This window comes from Cornus florida, unplaced genomic scaffold (genome assembly GCF_030987335.1).
Source record: "Cornus florida cultivar Cherokee Brave unplaced genomic scaffold, ASM3098733v1 CherokeeBrave_3.0.0_Hap2_Chr05, whole genome shotgun sequence".
NCBI lineage: Eukaryota > Viridiplantae > Streptophyta > Magnoliopsida > Cornales > Cornaceae > Cornus > Cornus florida.
Window position 1 is genome coordinate 18,931,672 of NW_026775575.1, and position 17,290 is coordinate 18,948,961.

Consider the following 17,290-nt stretch of genomic DNA (forward strand, 5'->3'; position numbering starts at 1 on the left):
AAGAGTGCAAGCTGATGAAACTTCGAGCGCTCGAAGGGCTTACTTCGAGCGCTCAAAAATTAGGCAGAATGCTCTCCGGGAACCATCATTTCAGCCCACTTGCACCTTGATTCCCTCAATTCTGATTTCCATCTTTATGAATTGGTTGGAGATGTCTTTTGAAAAGAAAAAAAGGGCCTTGTTTGGTGGGGTTTGGTGGACAAGATGTCTAAAAGGAAAGGGAGCCATGGATCACATATATCATATCTCATTTTGCAAGATTTTTAGAGGAATAAAGGGAGGAGGAAAAGATAGAATACTGGTGGCTAAGGAAAGGGAGCTCGAAAATGGAGGGGAAATCTAAGCTTTCTCCTTCTTCTAGGGCTTCCATGGGTAACTAATTCTTCCTCTAGGGAGGTGATGAAGCCCCTCCCTTGTAAGCATGATCTAGTATAACTCTATTTTGGGGATTACAATGTATATTCTATGGTCTTTTCATAACTAAGAGCACCTCATTTGTTGTAATGAATGTTGATATTTGTATGGATGATTTCTTTAAGTTGATTATTTTGTTTTAGATGACGTCTTATATTAATTATATTGCTTGAGTTTTCATGGTGAGAATGGAGACAAGGTTATGAAATGGTTTAATGGCATGTTGATAAGTACTTTGATAGATCATTGCTTAGGTGATGCCTTTGATGGTTTATGCTTATTTCTTACCTTCATGTGCTTCATCATTTTATCTAGGGCTTGATAATCTTTCATTTAAGTAATTGTGGTTAAGCTACACTTTAGTTAGGTAGTCTAAACATGTTCACCTTTGATGGATCATGCTTGCTTGAGATTTAATGTACATCTTGTTGATTATATGGCAACTATGTGTTGCTATATATTTTTTGACCATCATATATTGTTTTTCCCCAATTTAGCTCTAATCTAAAATGTGTATAGGGATGGAGGCGGATTCACTTCCCTAGTCCTCTTTACTTGTATTTCATCTTCTTTAAATTCTTGCAAGCTTTTATTTTATGCATCTTAATTTCATAGCTTAAGTGATAACCAACAAATCCTCTATGAACACCCCGTATCATTCTAAAAAGACTCTAGACACTTAGGTTGCCATAGATTAGCGCAGTCCCAGTGGTTCGACTTACCCGACCAATAGCCCTATTTTACAATGATTCGTGCTATTGCGAAGGTTGATTTATTATAAATCGAATTCTCAACCGATCAGAACCTATGGGATTCATTCTACCCATATGCATAGATCAAAAATTGATTCATTTTAAGGAAGATTGAACATATAAACATGTCAATTACAAGAATTTCATGTGGCAAACCTCCAAGATGGTTAAAATACATTTTTTTTAAAGAAAAGTTTGATACCAAAAGAGTATAGATGCAAAAGTAAACATACTTGGCCCTTGGCCTCTTTACATACATGTTTATAATGTGAAAAGTAAAAACTTAAGTATCATTACACATCAAGAAAGGTACATAAGTTTCTAAAATACCATACACCTATGGTATACAAAATATGATATCAAAGTTAAGCATGCTAAACACTTGCATGTCAATATACAAAAAATGTTTCAAATTGCTCATTAGCCTCTAAGGATGATGAGCATCCAAGAACATAGTTTCCTTACCTGAAAAACAACCCAAACCACTAGGGTAAGTAATCAAGTTACTCGTAGGAAGAAGTATATGCGTATACCCTAAAGTTTCAATATCATTGCAAGATCAATATAGACGAATACAAGGGAGCATTCCACTTAACGTCTATGTTCAAGGTGTTCTAAGGGATCATCTGAAGCTAACTTAAATGAATCTAGCAATACAATATCAAAATGGATGTACTTAACAACATCAAATCGCATGAAACTAAAATTACAAGTTACAACTTAAACATTGATTGTCAACTTGGAATTGAATGCGAAATCAAAAAGTGGAATCCTTGGACATCTAAGCTCGGAATTCTGTTGAGACCTCAATGGTTGTTCTGGGCATTAACTCGCTGGGAAGATCACCCTAGTGCGCACTATCTCAATTGGGGAGAACTCATACCTCCCGCACTAGAGCCAAACTCTAGCCATGTCACTTGTAACCATGTCCCAAGAGAATCCAAAATACATCAAGTTCAAAACTTATACATTAAGGCATATATACCACCTTCCATGCACAAGCATTTTGAAACCACACAAACCATGTCTTAGGGTTCCAAGTCTAGAATAACATAATAAATGACAAGTCTTTAACATGATATAATGTGCAAAGTAATACCACTAACTTATCAACTTCAATTATGCCTCAACAACAAGCTTTATTTACTAAATCTTAACATTTTAGCAATAAGCTTCCAAAATAATCACAATTACCAATAGTAATCTAGTAGAATGTAGGATTAATATCACAATAGTGTAGTAATTCAAATCAATGAGAGTTCTATATGACATCAATAATCCTACTCAAGATACATACACAATATACATGCTTAATCAATAAAATCCTAAGTCAATCATAAGGATTTCCTATAGTATGCAATGCTACAATTCTAAAAGCATGTATACAATATATATTAAACTCCAAAGGATTTTAAAACACTTAAAATATAAACATACTACCAACCCTATCTCAATAGAGAATTGAATCTCTATAATCCAAGCTACCAAGCTCAAAATGGAAAACAAGTTTAGGGTTAATGAAGAGGAAAGTGAGGGGAAACTTTTGTGTTCCAAGGTTTTAAGTCTAGGGTGAATGGAAGGAGGCCAAAATGAACCAAGAAGCTCTACACCAAGCTTTCTTCTAATGGTGGATTGGTTAGGGTTTTGAAGAACAAGTGTAAATGAAGGGGATGAAGGTGAAAATGGTGAGTGGAGGGTTTAGAAATCCTCCACTCACTATGTGCTCTTACACTACTTCTCACACACATGCATTGCAAGACTAAATCATGATCCTACACTTGTCACAAATCCAATGCTCCTTCCTAGGCTCAATCCTAAGCCTATACTTGTTAACCATCTAAGCCAACAAGTGCACCAATCTTAGGCCAACAAGTGGGTGAATCTCCACCCTCAAAATGTCAAGAGATCATGCATCCAAATCACTCCACCCCATTGCCAACAAGTGGCACCATGAGAATGTGACACTTGTCACATTTTTAAAAAATTACAAAAAAGTCCCTTTTCAAAATATTTTACAAATTAAATTACAAAAAGGTCCCTAAGACGAAAAATATTTACTTTATGTAATTACACAAAAACCCCAAAAATAATGAATGATTACAATAAAGTATGCATCCAAGCCTTTTATGAAAAAAGTAAGCAACTAACATGCTTTTCTACAAAAGTAAAAATACCACTATCATGGAAATCAAATATCGTGGATGCATGCAAAACCAAAATCAAATCCGGGCACAACAAATGAGGTTATGCAAGGAAAAATGATAAACGGGAAAAAGACGAAATGGGGAAAAGACAAAATAAAAAAAAAAGACGAAAAAAGTAAATCACCGAAAAAGGAAAAGGAGGAAAAATACCGGGTCATTACAGTATTCCTAGAGTTTTATGCAAACTTGATATTGAGAAAGCATACGATAACATGAATTGGAATTTCCTACTCTACTTGTTACAAAGAATGGGGGTTTGGAAGTAAATGGAGGGAGTGGATTGAGACTTGTCTTTCTCTGTGAAGTTTTCAATTCTTGTGGATGGTTTTCCCGCTGGTTTCTTTGGTTGCTCTCAGGGTATAAGATAAGGAGATCCTTTGTCATCTTTCATTTTCTTATTATTATGGAGGGGTTAAGCAGACTTATGCAAAGGGCAGAGGACCTTGGTTTTATTAAGGGATTCAGGGTGGGTAGAGATTTAGTCTATCAGATGGAGATTTCTCATTTACTCTTTGGAGATGATACCTTGGTTTTTTGTGATGCTAATGTGTCTTAACTTCAATACTTTAGGTGTATATTGACTTATTTTTAGGTAGTTTCCGGGCTAAAGGTCAATGTGGCTAAGAGTGTGCTTGTCTTAGTAGGAAATGTTCAGGATATTTCCTTTTTAGCTGCAGTTCTTGGATGCAGGGTGAGTTCTTTCCCTATTCCTTATTTGGGCTTGCCCCTAGGGGTCTCTTCAAGGTTAGTAGGGAGTTGAGATTCCGTGATTGACAGGTATGCGAAAAGATTGGCAGGATGGAAGAAGCAATACTTGTCCAAGGGGGGTAAAGTTACTCTTATTAAGAGTACGTTATCGAGCCTTCCTACTTATTTTCTTTTTATGTTCCAATTCCCTTGTTCTGTTGCAAATAGGATTGAAAAAATTCGAAGAGATTTCCTATTGGGAGGAAGGGGCGATGAGTTCAAGTACCACTATATCAGATGGGAGCAAGTTTGTAAGCTTGTGAAATTGGGTGGACTTGGAATAAGACTTTTAGTTCTTTTCAATCAAGCTCTCCTGGGTAAATAGTTATGGAGATATGGGAGAGAAAGACATCGTCCATGGCCCAGGTTAGTCTCTTGTCGGTTCAGGGAAGAGGCTGGAGGTTGGTCTACACGTCCAGTTACCCTTGGGGGAGGAGTAGGGATGTGGAAGGGTTGGGATGCTTTTTCTGCTCATATCGTATTCAAAGTCTGTGATGGACGTCGCATTCGGTTTTGGGAAGATCTTTGGTATAGTGATCAGCCACTATCTCATAGATTTCTTAGATTATTTAGTATTGCTGTTGATCAACACGCCTACGTAGTTGACTGTTATTGGCTTGATAGCAGCGGGATTACATGGGATGTGCATTTTCGGCGCTCTTTTCAGGATTGGGAGATGGACGAGGTATGTGTTTTTTGGAACTTCCGTATTGGCAGAAGGGTGTTGGCAGAGATAATGACGATTTAATTTGGGTTCCTTCTTCCCACAGTCATTTCGATGTAAGATCCTTGTTCTTATGTTTGTCTAATTTTGTTAATTGAGACTTCCCGTGGAAAACTATTTGCCTGTCCATGGCTCCAACTAGGGTGGCTTTCTTTGTCTGGACTACTGTGTGGGGAAAGATTATAACAATTGATAACTTGAGGAAAAGGGGCAATTGTATTGTTAATCGGTGTTGTCTATGCAAGAATGATGAGGAGTCCGTTGATCACCTCTTTATGCATTGCCCTGTAGCGAACGACTGTTGGAATCTTATAGTTCGGTTGTTTGGCATGTGTTGGGTAATGCCATGATCTAGTAAGGAATTAGTCCATGTTTAGAGAGGATGTTGTATGAGAAGAGATGTACGCAATTTGTAGAGAATTGTCCTACATTGTGTATGGTGGTGCATGATAAGTGCTAAAAAGTGCGCATTTAAACCCCTTAATCTTGAATGTTCTAGGACCTTATTCTATCTTATTTTTCCATTTTAGTCTAATTTTATGTTATTTCTCTTTTCAGGCACTTATCCCCAAAATAAGTTAATTCAGCTGAATTAGAGTATTTAAAGAAGCAATCTTGAGTTTAGTGGAAGAAAGGAGCAAAGTGGAAGCAAAATAGTGAAAAATTCCTTTACGATCGATCGAACCAAGCTATGATCGATCACATTGTGATCGTTCCAACCCTACCATGATGGATTGAACCCTTTGTCCTTATCCTTAGAAAAATTTCCTATTAGATCGATCGATCCAACCTTTCATTTGATTGATCGAACCTTTTGATCTTATCCTCACCAACCACTTTTGTCCTTTTTTCCCAAAAATATCTCAGCCTTTGTCCTTATCCAAATAATTGCGCCGCCATACTTCGATCGATCAAAGCAACCATGTGATCGATCGAACTGCCTCAAATTGTGTGCAAAACAGATTTTAAACCGAATTGAAGGTGTGCTCGTGGTGCAATCATTTGGAGGTCCTAGTGCACTAGGTCTGACCATTGGGTGTGACATTTGAGCTACTTATATAAGTAATTTGGCTATTTTTAGTAACAGGTTGGTTAGTTAGAGAGAATTGGCTAGAGATTAGAGAGAAAAACATACATTTTGGGAAAATTCTTCCACTCATCTAGGGTTTCTACCAAGAATACCAAGGGAGGAGGATGAATTCAACCATGAAGATAGCCCTTGAGGATTGGATGACAACATCAATGAGTGGTTAAACCATTCTCTTCGGGCTAAAGATAGCCTAGACTTTGATGTTTTGTAATTAATGGGGATTTGTGTTGTAATTCTTGTCTTGACCTCATATTTATATAAATCTTGTTTCTACATGATTTGTGTAGTTTAATGATTCCAATTGATTATTTAATTATATCCATATGTCTATGTAAGTTAGAATGAATGTTCATGTGTTTTTCTCTAGATTTTGTGACATTGATGCATGTCTATATGTGTTGATATTATGAATCTAGTGATGATCAAGGCATGATGCTTAAATTGATTACTCTTGTAGTTTATTTGATGGCTCATACTTATTTCTTGATGGATTATGCCACCTCCTTAGCTTAATTAGTTTAATATTCATGTCATTATCATAGTTGTAGTGTAATTACTTTAATTTCCTAGATAGGTGGACAATCCATTCTTATTGTTTGATGTTCCATGCTTATGAATACAAGTAGCATATTTTTCTAATTTATTGAGTGTGCATTAATTGTGGGTTTATGAAAGGATTAATGGCTTAATTTGATATGTTGTGATATTCTTTAGATTAATTAAACAATGTATGCTTTCTTGCCATCCATATTTAATATTTCAATTAATGGCACACACTTCCTTTACAACATATAATCCCCCTAATCTATTAAATATTGAATGTCTAGAAAGGCAATACTTAGTGGTAAACTTTATGTCCCAAGAATCTTCTCTCATTCTCTACTACTCATTTGTGTAGTTGTTTTATATTGTATTATTTTAGCTTAAATTGTAGTATAATTCAACCAACAAACTTCTCTTTTGATCATTTGACCTACTAATCCAACATTAATTCCGAAATACCGTGGTTTTTCCTTAGGATGATCCCTACTCACTCTTGCTACGTTAGTAGTAGTTAGTAGTGGTAGTGGCATTTTACAAATTCAAACTTGGCCACATTTCATCACACTTTGAGCTTTGGTGTACCCCACGACAAGTCTAATACCAAGTTTTGGCATCGTTGCCAAGGATTGGCAACACCGTATTCGGGATTAATTAGGAATTAGTACTCATTTGATCTTGTTTTTACTTTATTTTATTTTGTTTACTTATTGTGTTTGTTCTTGATTGGCTAAGTACTTGGAGCCAAGGAAAGTGAAACAAATGAACTTCAAAGTAAAGAAGCAAGCTAAGCTAAGTAAAGCATAAACAGCTAAAAAAAAAAAAAAAAATTGCAAAGCATGGCAAAAGTTATTTATTTATTTATTTTGAAGTTGCTTAAGGATCTTTTGTGAGTTTTTCTAACTCTCTTGCTTAGTTAAATCGTCGGCCCGCGTGATGACAATTTATTTTCTTGCATTTTTTGAAAACATGGGAGTATGGGACCAATGTATGTGGAGGTTTGTTGTTGATTGACTTGTTGCGGAAGAGAAATGTTTGCTACTTGCTATTTGTTGAGTTGTTGCTTGTTTTGATTGTGCATGCATGGTCGTAGGTTTTTGAATCCTACTCTTATACTATTAAATTTTAATCTTGAATCAATTGTTCGTAATACAAGGGGAAGGGTAAGTCAAGTGACTCTATTTCATCAATGGAGGAACATAATTAAGACCATGTTGAGGACCTTGGTCACATTGACCAATAAGGTATTCTTCACCCTAATGTGCATCAACAACATGATAACATGCAAGTACCATTAGGCATGCCTAGACCTTTCATTCCTTAACAACCAGGCCAAGTTCCAATGAGAATGCCAAGGCCATTCTTTGTACCACCAGCTCCACCTCCCGTTATTCAAGCAAATCATGGGGCTTATGTAGAGCCACCGGTTGTGAATCCTCTCCCTTGCATTAAGAGACCATTATGTGCCCAATGAGTACAATGCACCAACATGCATTCAACTCCCTCCATTTAGAGCACACCATTGTGAGATTAAACTATAAACAATCCAAATGCTTCCCAATTACCATGGGCTACCAAATGAAGAACCTTATAAGCATTTAGATGAATTTCTTGAAGTGTGTTCCACCGTGAAATACACGAACATGCCGGAAGAAGTTTTGAGGTTAAAACTCTTCCCTTTCACCCTAAAAGACAAAGCAAAATATCCGTTCAACAATTTAAGACCTTTTTCTATAACTACTTGGGCAGAGATGCAACAAAAGTTTTTGAAAAAGTACTATCCGGTGTCTAAGACCAATGCAATGAGAACTTCAATTCGTAAATTCTCATAAGGGGATGGGGAAATGTTTCATGACGCATGGGAGTGATTGAACAATTTGCTTAGGAAATGTCCTCACCATGACATCCCTAAATGGCAATTAGTTTAATACTTCTTTGAAAGTTTGTCGGACAACCATAAAGGTATGGTTGATACTTCTATTGGTAGTTCTTATCTTGATAAGCATGAAGATAATGTGTGGCGCTTATATGAGAGCATGAGTGAAACTCTATGCACCGATCTTTATCATCTAAAAATGGTAGAAATATAGGTGGGAGGAAGAATGTAAGCTTATATCAAGTTTATAATTCTAGTGATATAGTTGCCGAAGTGAAGTCTTTATCTCAAAAGTTTGATCAATTTTTGATTAACCAAAATTTAGCCCACCAAGTGCCTTCCTCCCCTAATCATGCTCATCATCCTTCTAATGAATCATGCATGACTTGTTTTAGTGTTTTGCATTCTACTTCCAATTGTCCTCATGGACATGCGCACAGTAAACACCATGAACAAGTGAATGCCGCTTTTGTTAACCAAGGGAATAATCCCTATGGCATTCACTATAATCTTGGGTGGAGGAACCATCCAAATTTCTCTTGAAAAAGCCAAGGGGAAGGCTCAAACCCTCCCCAAAGTGGTTTCCAAAGTAAGTATGTTCCGCCCCCTTTGCAAGGCCAAGGATCCCAAGGTTATTGTTCATCTTACCAAGCACCAAATGGAAACCAATTTTTGAACTATCATTTTCCAAACCAATCATCATATTCTCAAGATAATTCAAGAAGTCCCGCATTTGAAGAGAAAATCTTATCCGCTTTGGACACTTTGGAGGCAAATACTCAATTGCTTCATTCTCAATCCCCATCGATTGCAAAGCTAGAAACTTAAGTCGGGCAAATAGCTAGCACATTAAATGCAATGGAGAAAGGAAAAATGCCTTTGAATCCACCACCAAAGCAATAATTTGTTGTGGAGACCAATTCCTCTTCGGAAGGTCACACACTTGAACATGTGAATGCGGTGACCACTTTGAGAAGCGGAAGAGTTCTTGACAACCAAGTTGGTGTTCCCAATGAAGAGATTGAACCGGTGCAACCCAAAGTTGACACCTGTCCCATCTCACATCCCATTCCTCCTTCATTGAATGTGAAAAATCCCATTGTTGAAAATGCTTCAAAGAATGTTTTTGAAAAAACTTTTGAGCGTAAGGCTTTATTTCTGGATGCTTTAAAAGCATCCATCTCTCTTAAAAAGCAACAAAGTAAGGTCAATGAAATCATTGATATGTTTAGGCAAGTCAAAATCAATCTTCCTCTCTTACATGCAATTCGACAAATTCTGGCTTATGCCAAATTTTTGAAAGATCTTTGCACCCTTAAAAGGAAAAACAAAAGCCAAGCACCAAGAAAAGTTGTTCTAACCGAACAAGTAAGCTCTATCTTGCAACACAACACCCTCCCAAAATTCAAAGACCCCGGTTCGCCAACCACTTCATGCACTATTGGTGATTATGTTATCAATCGGGCTCTTCTTGATTTAGGAGCAAGTGTGAATCTTCTCCCCTATTCGGTTTATGTTCAATTGGGCTTACGTGGTTTGCAACCGACGTCGGTAGTTTTATAACTAGCCGACCGATTAATTAAAAAGCCCCTGGGTATCATCGAAGATATTTAGATTAAAATTGACAAGTTCTTCTTCCCGATCGATTTCATTGTCACTGACACAGAACTGGTCCTAAATCCTAAGAGCTAAATTCCAATTATCCTTGGCCGTCCTTTCTTAGCTACCACTAATGCCAACATCAATTGTAGGACGGGGATAATGAAAATCTCATTTGGTCACATAAAAGTGAAGTTGAACATTTTTAATCCAACCCCCAATTCTATGGACAAACATGAAGGTATATGTGTTGTTGAAAAATGTTGTGCAAATGAATTTGAAAAGAATGAGTCCTTGCTTGGTGTAGAAACATCAAATGGTTTGCTTTCCAAAAAGGCTTCAAAAGAAATTGTTTTAAATCTAGTGTTGAACGGGCATGAGAGCCCAAAAATTTTGTTAACCAAAGGCCGTCAATTTTACTTGAACCAAATCCAACAAGTTCTTTAGGGAATAGTTTGGTGGGTGGGGTTTAAAGTTCCATTCACCCCATTAAGAAGGGGATGCCTACCAAGATCTTTGATCCGGGCTAAAAGAGCCCAACGTCTTACTAGAGACGTTAAACACTAGTGCTTCATAGGGTTTTCTAACCCTATTCCTCCCTCATTTATTTTTATTTTCTATTCTTACGTCGTCTAGATACAATCTATGATCATCCTTTTCTGTTTTGAGGTTTTGATAGGGAATGTGTGCATTTCATCTCCAAATTAGGCATTTAGTGCTTGTTCGATCGATCACAAGAACACCTTCGATTGATCGAACATCTCTGCAGTCAATTCTGTGCATATTTTCATGTCTCTGTCCCATCGTTCAAAATTCTCTGCATATTTTCAGGTCTCTGTCCATCGTTCGAACTTTCTGTTCGATCGTTCCAAGTGCACTTCGATCAATCCGGTTGCCCCTGTAATCGATTTCACTTCCATACTTATAAATTTTTTGAAGTTCTGCATAATTTCATGTCTCTGTCCCATCGTCCGAAATTCTCTCCAATTGTTCAGAGTTTTCCCTGTTGACTTTTTATTGATTTTGAATTTTCTAAAAAAAATATATATATATCAAAAATTCAAAAAGATTTCAAATTTTCAAAATTAAAAAATTTTCAATAATAGTTTGTCCTTTGTATGTTCGATCGATCTGAGCACCTTTATAATCAATCTAGGTTCGATCGATTCGATGTACCATGTGATCGATCACACATGTTGGGAACAGTTTTTAAAAATAGACCCGAATGGACCATCCGAAACATGAATGCTTTACGACCGGCTTAGGATCATCGTTACTACCGATGTATCCCTAACTGCATAATGTCTAGAATCGTTCCGACAAAAATAGGCGATTACGTCGTTTAGAGGGGATTGGGTCTTTAAGAAAGATTGTAATGATCTCGTCCATTCTTCTTGGGAACCTGCCTAGTTGTGCGCAAAAGGAATTGTGGTTTGTAATTCGAAAACATCCTCTAAATAAGTGAACATTCATGTCAGGATCTAATGAACCTCATTTTCAATCATCCCTCCAACATGGCACAACTTTAGGACACTCACACCATGGACTGCCTTCGGTACATTTGAATCATAAATTTAGGTGGAGACCTTATAATACTCATTCAGGGACACCAAAAAGCCCATGTCTATCAATCCCCTCCTTGGGTGGAGATCCTATAATACTCATTCAGGACACCAAAAAGCCCCCGTCTACTAATCACCTCCTTGGGTGAAGATCCTGTAATACTCATTCAGGGATGCCAAAATGTCCTTATCTTGGGTGGAGACCTTATAATACTCAACTATGAGCACCATAACGCTCACCCCTGCTCACAATCCTTTCATCATCGAGTGGAGACCCTATAATACTCATTTAGGGATGCCAAAACATCCCTATGTAACTTTGCAACTAAACTCACAGTGGGTGGAGACCCTACAATACTCACTCAAAGGCACCATGAGTCCTCTGTCTATCAATCATCAATTCAGGTGAAGACCCCCTAACAATACTTTTCCAAGTAAGCACTACGATGCCTGCTTTCCCCTGTTCACTCAGAGGCACCATAAGCCCTCTACGTTACATTCAAATCAACATTTCGGGTGAGACCTCTCACAATACTCATTTAAGTAGGCACGCCGATGTTTGCTTCTTTCCCTTATGGGCGGAGGCCTAAAAACTCATCTTTTGAACCACACAAGGTTCAAATCATCTCTCAGTGCGAACGGAGGTCCTTAATCTCATTTGGAGTCACCACTGACTCACCCCTCTTTTATTGCACCAATCCTGAACTACGTTTTGACTTGATTCCCTCACCTTAGGATACATAGGTATCTTAAAGCACTCCTTAAAGTTCAGTCATGTCCCTTATCACAGTAATCATTCCTCCACCGAGACTATCATCCATCATTCAATCTCCATCTCACCACATATCATCCCCATCACCACCTTCTATACCATCACTGAAAAACTTGCATGCATGTACCCCTATTTGATCATCGCGCAATCATATGAATGGAAATGGAATTTAGCATAGAGAATAAGTAACCGTACTTGGTACGGGCGTCTTGGGGTGCCTAAAACCTTCTCCAAGCATAAATAAACCCCCGAATCCCAGCTTTGGTGAAGCAGACCGCGAGTCATCCATGTTGACCTTAAGGATTTCATCCAAGGACAATCTAAATGTTTTGATGATAACAAACCATTAATGGTGTTTAAAGACTAATATTTACATTGAATGTTATATAATATTTACATTCAAAGAATGACCTTAATAATGCATTAAAGATCATTCTAAGTATTCCATTATTCAAGATCACATCAAGTTAAGCAATGGATACAAATAAGACATGAAGTTGCAAGGAACCAAATGCAAAGTCCATCCAAAGATAGCTTGGACAACAATGAACAAGCAAGCAACTCAAAGAAAGTAAGGAAGCAAGAATACCTCGAATCATAAATAATTATAGCCAAAACATGAAGAAAAAGGTAGATAGATTAGTGAGTGTTTAGGATTCAATGTTAAAGTATTTATGAATCCATTTAAAGCTTATCTCTATAGGATCATGTATATCATCATTATCATTTGTATGTTTCTATATCAATTAGCAATAGCCTATGCACTTCATTCACATATATAATTGACGTATGAAGTCATTGCTAAAGAATAAGTTAGTTCAAGCTTGCTTAAGCCTTGAAAGGACTCAATACTTGTGCTAAAATGCTAGGACCATGCACATCAATTACATGATTCACTTTGGTCTCTAGAAAGTAAAAGTTAAGGTTTAAAACTTATTTATTCATCTATAAAGCCTTTGTTAGCATGCCTTGGTAAAGGACATTAGATCCCAGCATGCACTTAATGAGAAACTGTCTTTTTGGTTAAGTATGAAAAATAGTTAAGTGTGAAAAATAGATTTTTGAAATAATGATTATTTCAAAATAATTTTTTCCGGTAATTACTCCTTACACTTCAAATAGCTAAATCTGATTTTATGAGATTTTTTCATCAATTCTACATTGGTCTACATAAGGATTCATTTTTACCAAAACTGTCAGAAATCCAAATTTATACTAAAACTGAATTTTTACATTTTGATTTAATTGGATTTCAATTTTCTTATATTTTTTATTGAATCCAAATGGAAAATACTTCCTTATTTACATTGTAAACTTAAAATAAGTAGACATATAAATTCTGTAAAGACATTTACTTTAACAAAACTGTCAACACAGATTTTCGAAGGGTCAGCCCAGTATGTGGTAGCCGGCCGATAGGAAAATAGAGAGTTTGGATTTTGAGAGTCATCGTTTCAGCCGACCGACAAGGCACTTTCAGCCGACCGAAAGTGTACCATTAGCCGACCGGCACTAAGACAAAATTTGAAATAACGGTTAGTTTAACAATTTAATCTCATGGGACTTTACCATTATGCCCCCAAACGGCTATATTCTTCAATGGGGCTATAAATACACAATGTTTGGACATTGTGGGCATGCAAGAGAGCCAACACTTGAGAAACCTTATTAGGCATCAAAGAGAGTTTTTGTTCTCACATTTTCTCTTCATCTCTCCCATTCATTCATTTATTAATCTTGAGAGATTTAACTAAGGATTCAAAGGGCTTTTGCTCTTGTTCGAATCTTTGTAGAGCTCTTGCTCTATTCTACACTTGAGAGATTCTATTAAATTATTGTACTTCATTGTTCTTGTTACTATCAATTGTAAGAGGTTGGTTTGACCCACCGGATTGGTGTGACCCAAATGAAGACTAAGGGAATGTTGTTCTCTTAGCAAAGCGAAGCAAGGTGTTGATTCATGTAAAGGTTTGCTCTCCACCCGTAAGGAAAAACCATAGTGGATTGGGAAGTCTCAAGAAGAGTCTCGAGCCGAGGAGTAGGAGTTTCCGAACCTCGCTAAAATCGCCGAGTCATTGTTTACAATTTCTCTTCCCTTATCTCTTTTACAATTGTGCCATAAATTGTTTACTCTCATATCTTGATTATTGCATAATTGCTTAAGTTGTTGATTAGAAATTGTAAATCTATAAATTGCGAAAATTAGCTATTGACTCTACCTTTGACTCTATTCACCCCTCCTCTAAAGTCAATTCTTAGGTAACAATTGGTATCCGAGTTTAAACTCTATTAAAAGACTTAATCGTCTCAGAGTACAACTATGGCCAACAATGGTAGTATCACACACTTAGAAGGTCAACCCATTGATAAACCTCTTTATTTTGATGGCAATGATTATATTTATTGAAAAATTAAAATGAGGGTCTTTCTAAAAAGTATTGATATTGATGTATGGAAAGTTATAGAAAATGGTGGTCATATCCCAACTAAAGTTATTGAAGGAAATGAAATTTCAAATCAAAAAGAGAATGTGGTGAAAATGATCATAGATTAATTCAACGTAATGCTTTAGCCATATGATTTATTGTGCATTAAGCAAAAATGAATTCAGTAAAATTATCTTTTGTAAAAAAGTTAAAGAAATTTAAGACTTACTTGAATTAGCCTATATTGGATCAAGTCATAATAAGGAATCAAATATAAATGAACCCTCCAGCATAAATGAGATGCATTATAGTTTTACTAATATTACTAATCATTTGAATGTTATTGGTAGAGCTAACTCATCCACTTATAGTGAAGAAAGTGACGCAATGCAAAAGAAGAGTATAGCTCTCCAAGCTTCTAGCAAAGAAGCAAGTAATATCAAAGAGTTAGTTAATCTTTGTCTCATGGTCAATCAAGATGAGATAAATTATAATCATAATTCTTTTGATTTAGAAACTTCCTATAATAAATTAGTTGATGAGCATAATGATTTGTATAAAGAGTTACATGGTGTGCTAGAGACAATTTTTGTGAAATGTGTTTCATTTAAAAAGAAAAACCATGATCTATCTCAAAGATATAAAAATGTTTAAATGAAAAATGACTCTTTAAAAAAAGAAAATCATTATCTTGTGTAGGAATTAGAAAAGATTCAAATTGAAAATGAGTTATTGAAAAATGAAATGAAATGTGTACTCTCTAAAAAGTCGTCATCAATCGATCTTGTTTTCGAAAATGAGTCTTTCAAGAAAATCATTGATGATCAAAATGACATTTTAGCAAAGCTTACCAAAGAAAAGGAGAACTTAAGTATTATGCTTAATAATCAAAGAAGTGTCTTTATAAAAAATGACTTAGAATATAATCCTCACTATAAAGATACATATTTATTGAAAATGAGAAATTTGTTATATGAACACTTTATCAAAAGTGATGTTTAACCCTTTAAATGTAATTATTATAAGAGACTAGGACACAAAATTCATGATTGCTCATTTAGAAAAAAGTTGAGGTCAAAAAAGATTTTGGTTCCAAAAGAAACTTATGTTTCATTGCCCAACTTATATGGACCTAAGAAAATTTGGATACCAAAAGGAGAATATGCAACATTTTCTTGTAAGGTTACTTAATGGCATCTTCTTCAATCAAGGATTAGGAAAGAAGCATCACACTTGGGAACAACCCTAAGGGCAAGGTAATTAGTAAAACTCCACACAATCTTTCCATGCTATGAATTGCTTGATTATTTATTTTATGATTTGTTGGAATCATTCATATAATGTGGAAATTTTCTTCTATTATAATTCAAGTATTCATCAATTATGCAAACTATTTTTAGTGCATGATTTTCAAGAATTGAAAATTTATTTTTACATTCATATGAATTATTTGTAATTATTTATTATGATGATCTTATCATACCACTCATCTTAAAATGTTTATATGAAAATTTTCTTAAAAAGTAGCGTGTTTTGGAGTATGTGATTTGAATATGAAGACTTTCAATCTTATTACGTTATAATATGCATTGTGGGTTATTATTAGTAACTAAGCTATAATTTATTCCCAAGGGTTCAACCAAGAAAAATACCTTGAAAATATATCTTTATGTACATGTGACTTTGATTAAAGCAATAAGAATGTTACATGTTTTTGCATGAAATAATTTTTATCAAATGCATGATTTTATTGACTCCATATTAAAAAGTCTATTGAGAAAAAATCACCCGGATTTGAAATTCATAAATTTTGAACTACAGCTCCGTTTGTTTCGATGTAAAATATTCTTTTTAGAAAATATTTTTTTTTTTCAGGTAAAATATTACTTTATTTTTACTTTGTCAGTGTTTAACAAAGGTTTACGTCAAGATTGAGGTCGAATCCATTAGGCGGGGTATATAAAATAACTTGTCGAAAATTAATGGATAAATTATTTTTGTTAAATTTTAATATTTTTTTTCTTCGTAAATAATTTACGACAACCAAACACCAGAAAATAAAAAAAAATAAAAATATTTTCTAAAAAATATTTTACGTCCAAACAAATAGAGCCTACATGTTTAAAATTATTAATTGCCTTTTGCATTTATAAATAAGCTCCTAGAGCTCATTTTGAAAGGCTACGTGATTTTCTCATGAGTGATGATTTTTGATAAAATTTATATATATTGGTATCATGTTCAAAATCATTTGATGACATTGTGTTGATTGCACTTACATGAATAATATTGTCTTTAAATCAACATTTATGTTTTGAACAAAGAAGTTTACTTTTACTATGCAAAATAAATTGGAATTAGCATGATGAGTAAACTTGATTTCTTCTAAGGAGTGAAACTCCTTTAGTGTCATGAAAATTAAAATTTATATATTTATTTGACACTTTAATCTTGGGATTATGATTCTTAAAGAACATTTTTATTCTAATTTAGATGACTAATGCGATATTAAGTACTATTCTACTTTGATGTATCTATTTTTAGCACTTTAAAACTTCATGTAATGTTTTTACATCACTTCTTA

The 17,290-nt window shown here is 35.2% G+C and overlaps 1 protein-coding gene across 4 annotated transcripts in view; it reads right to left on the minus strand.

The window, feature by feature from the left end:
• Window positions 1-1,330: 1,330 nt before the first annotated feature.
• Window positions 1,331-17,290, minus strand: part of LOC132306160 (beta-carotene isomerase D27, chloroplastic) — a 56,541-nt gene continuing 40,581 nt past the window's right edge. For all 4 annotated transcript variants that reach the window (XM_059803417.1, XM_059803423.1, XM_059803424.1 and 1 more), the window contains one exon: window positions 1,331-1,631. In XM_059803417.1, the coding sequence (XP_059659400.1) occupies window positions 1,594-1,631 (38 nt within the window). In that variant the 3' untranslated portion in view covers window positions 1,331-1,593. The remainder of the gene's footprint in view (window positions 1,632-17,290) is intronic.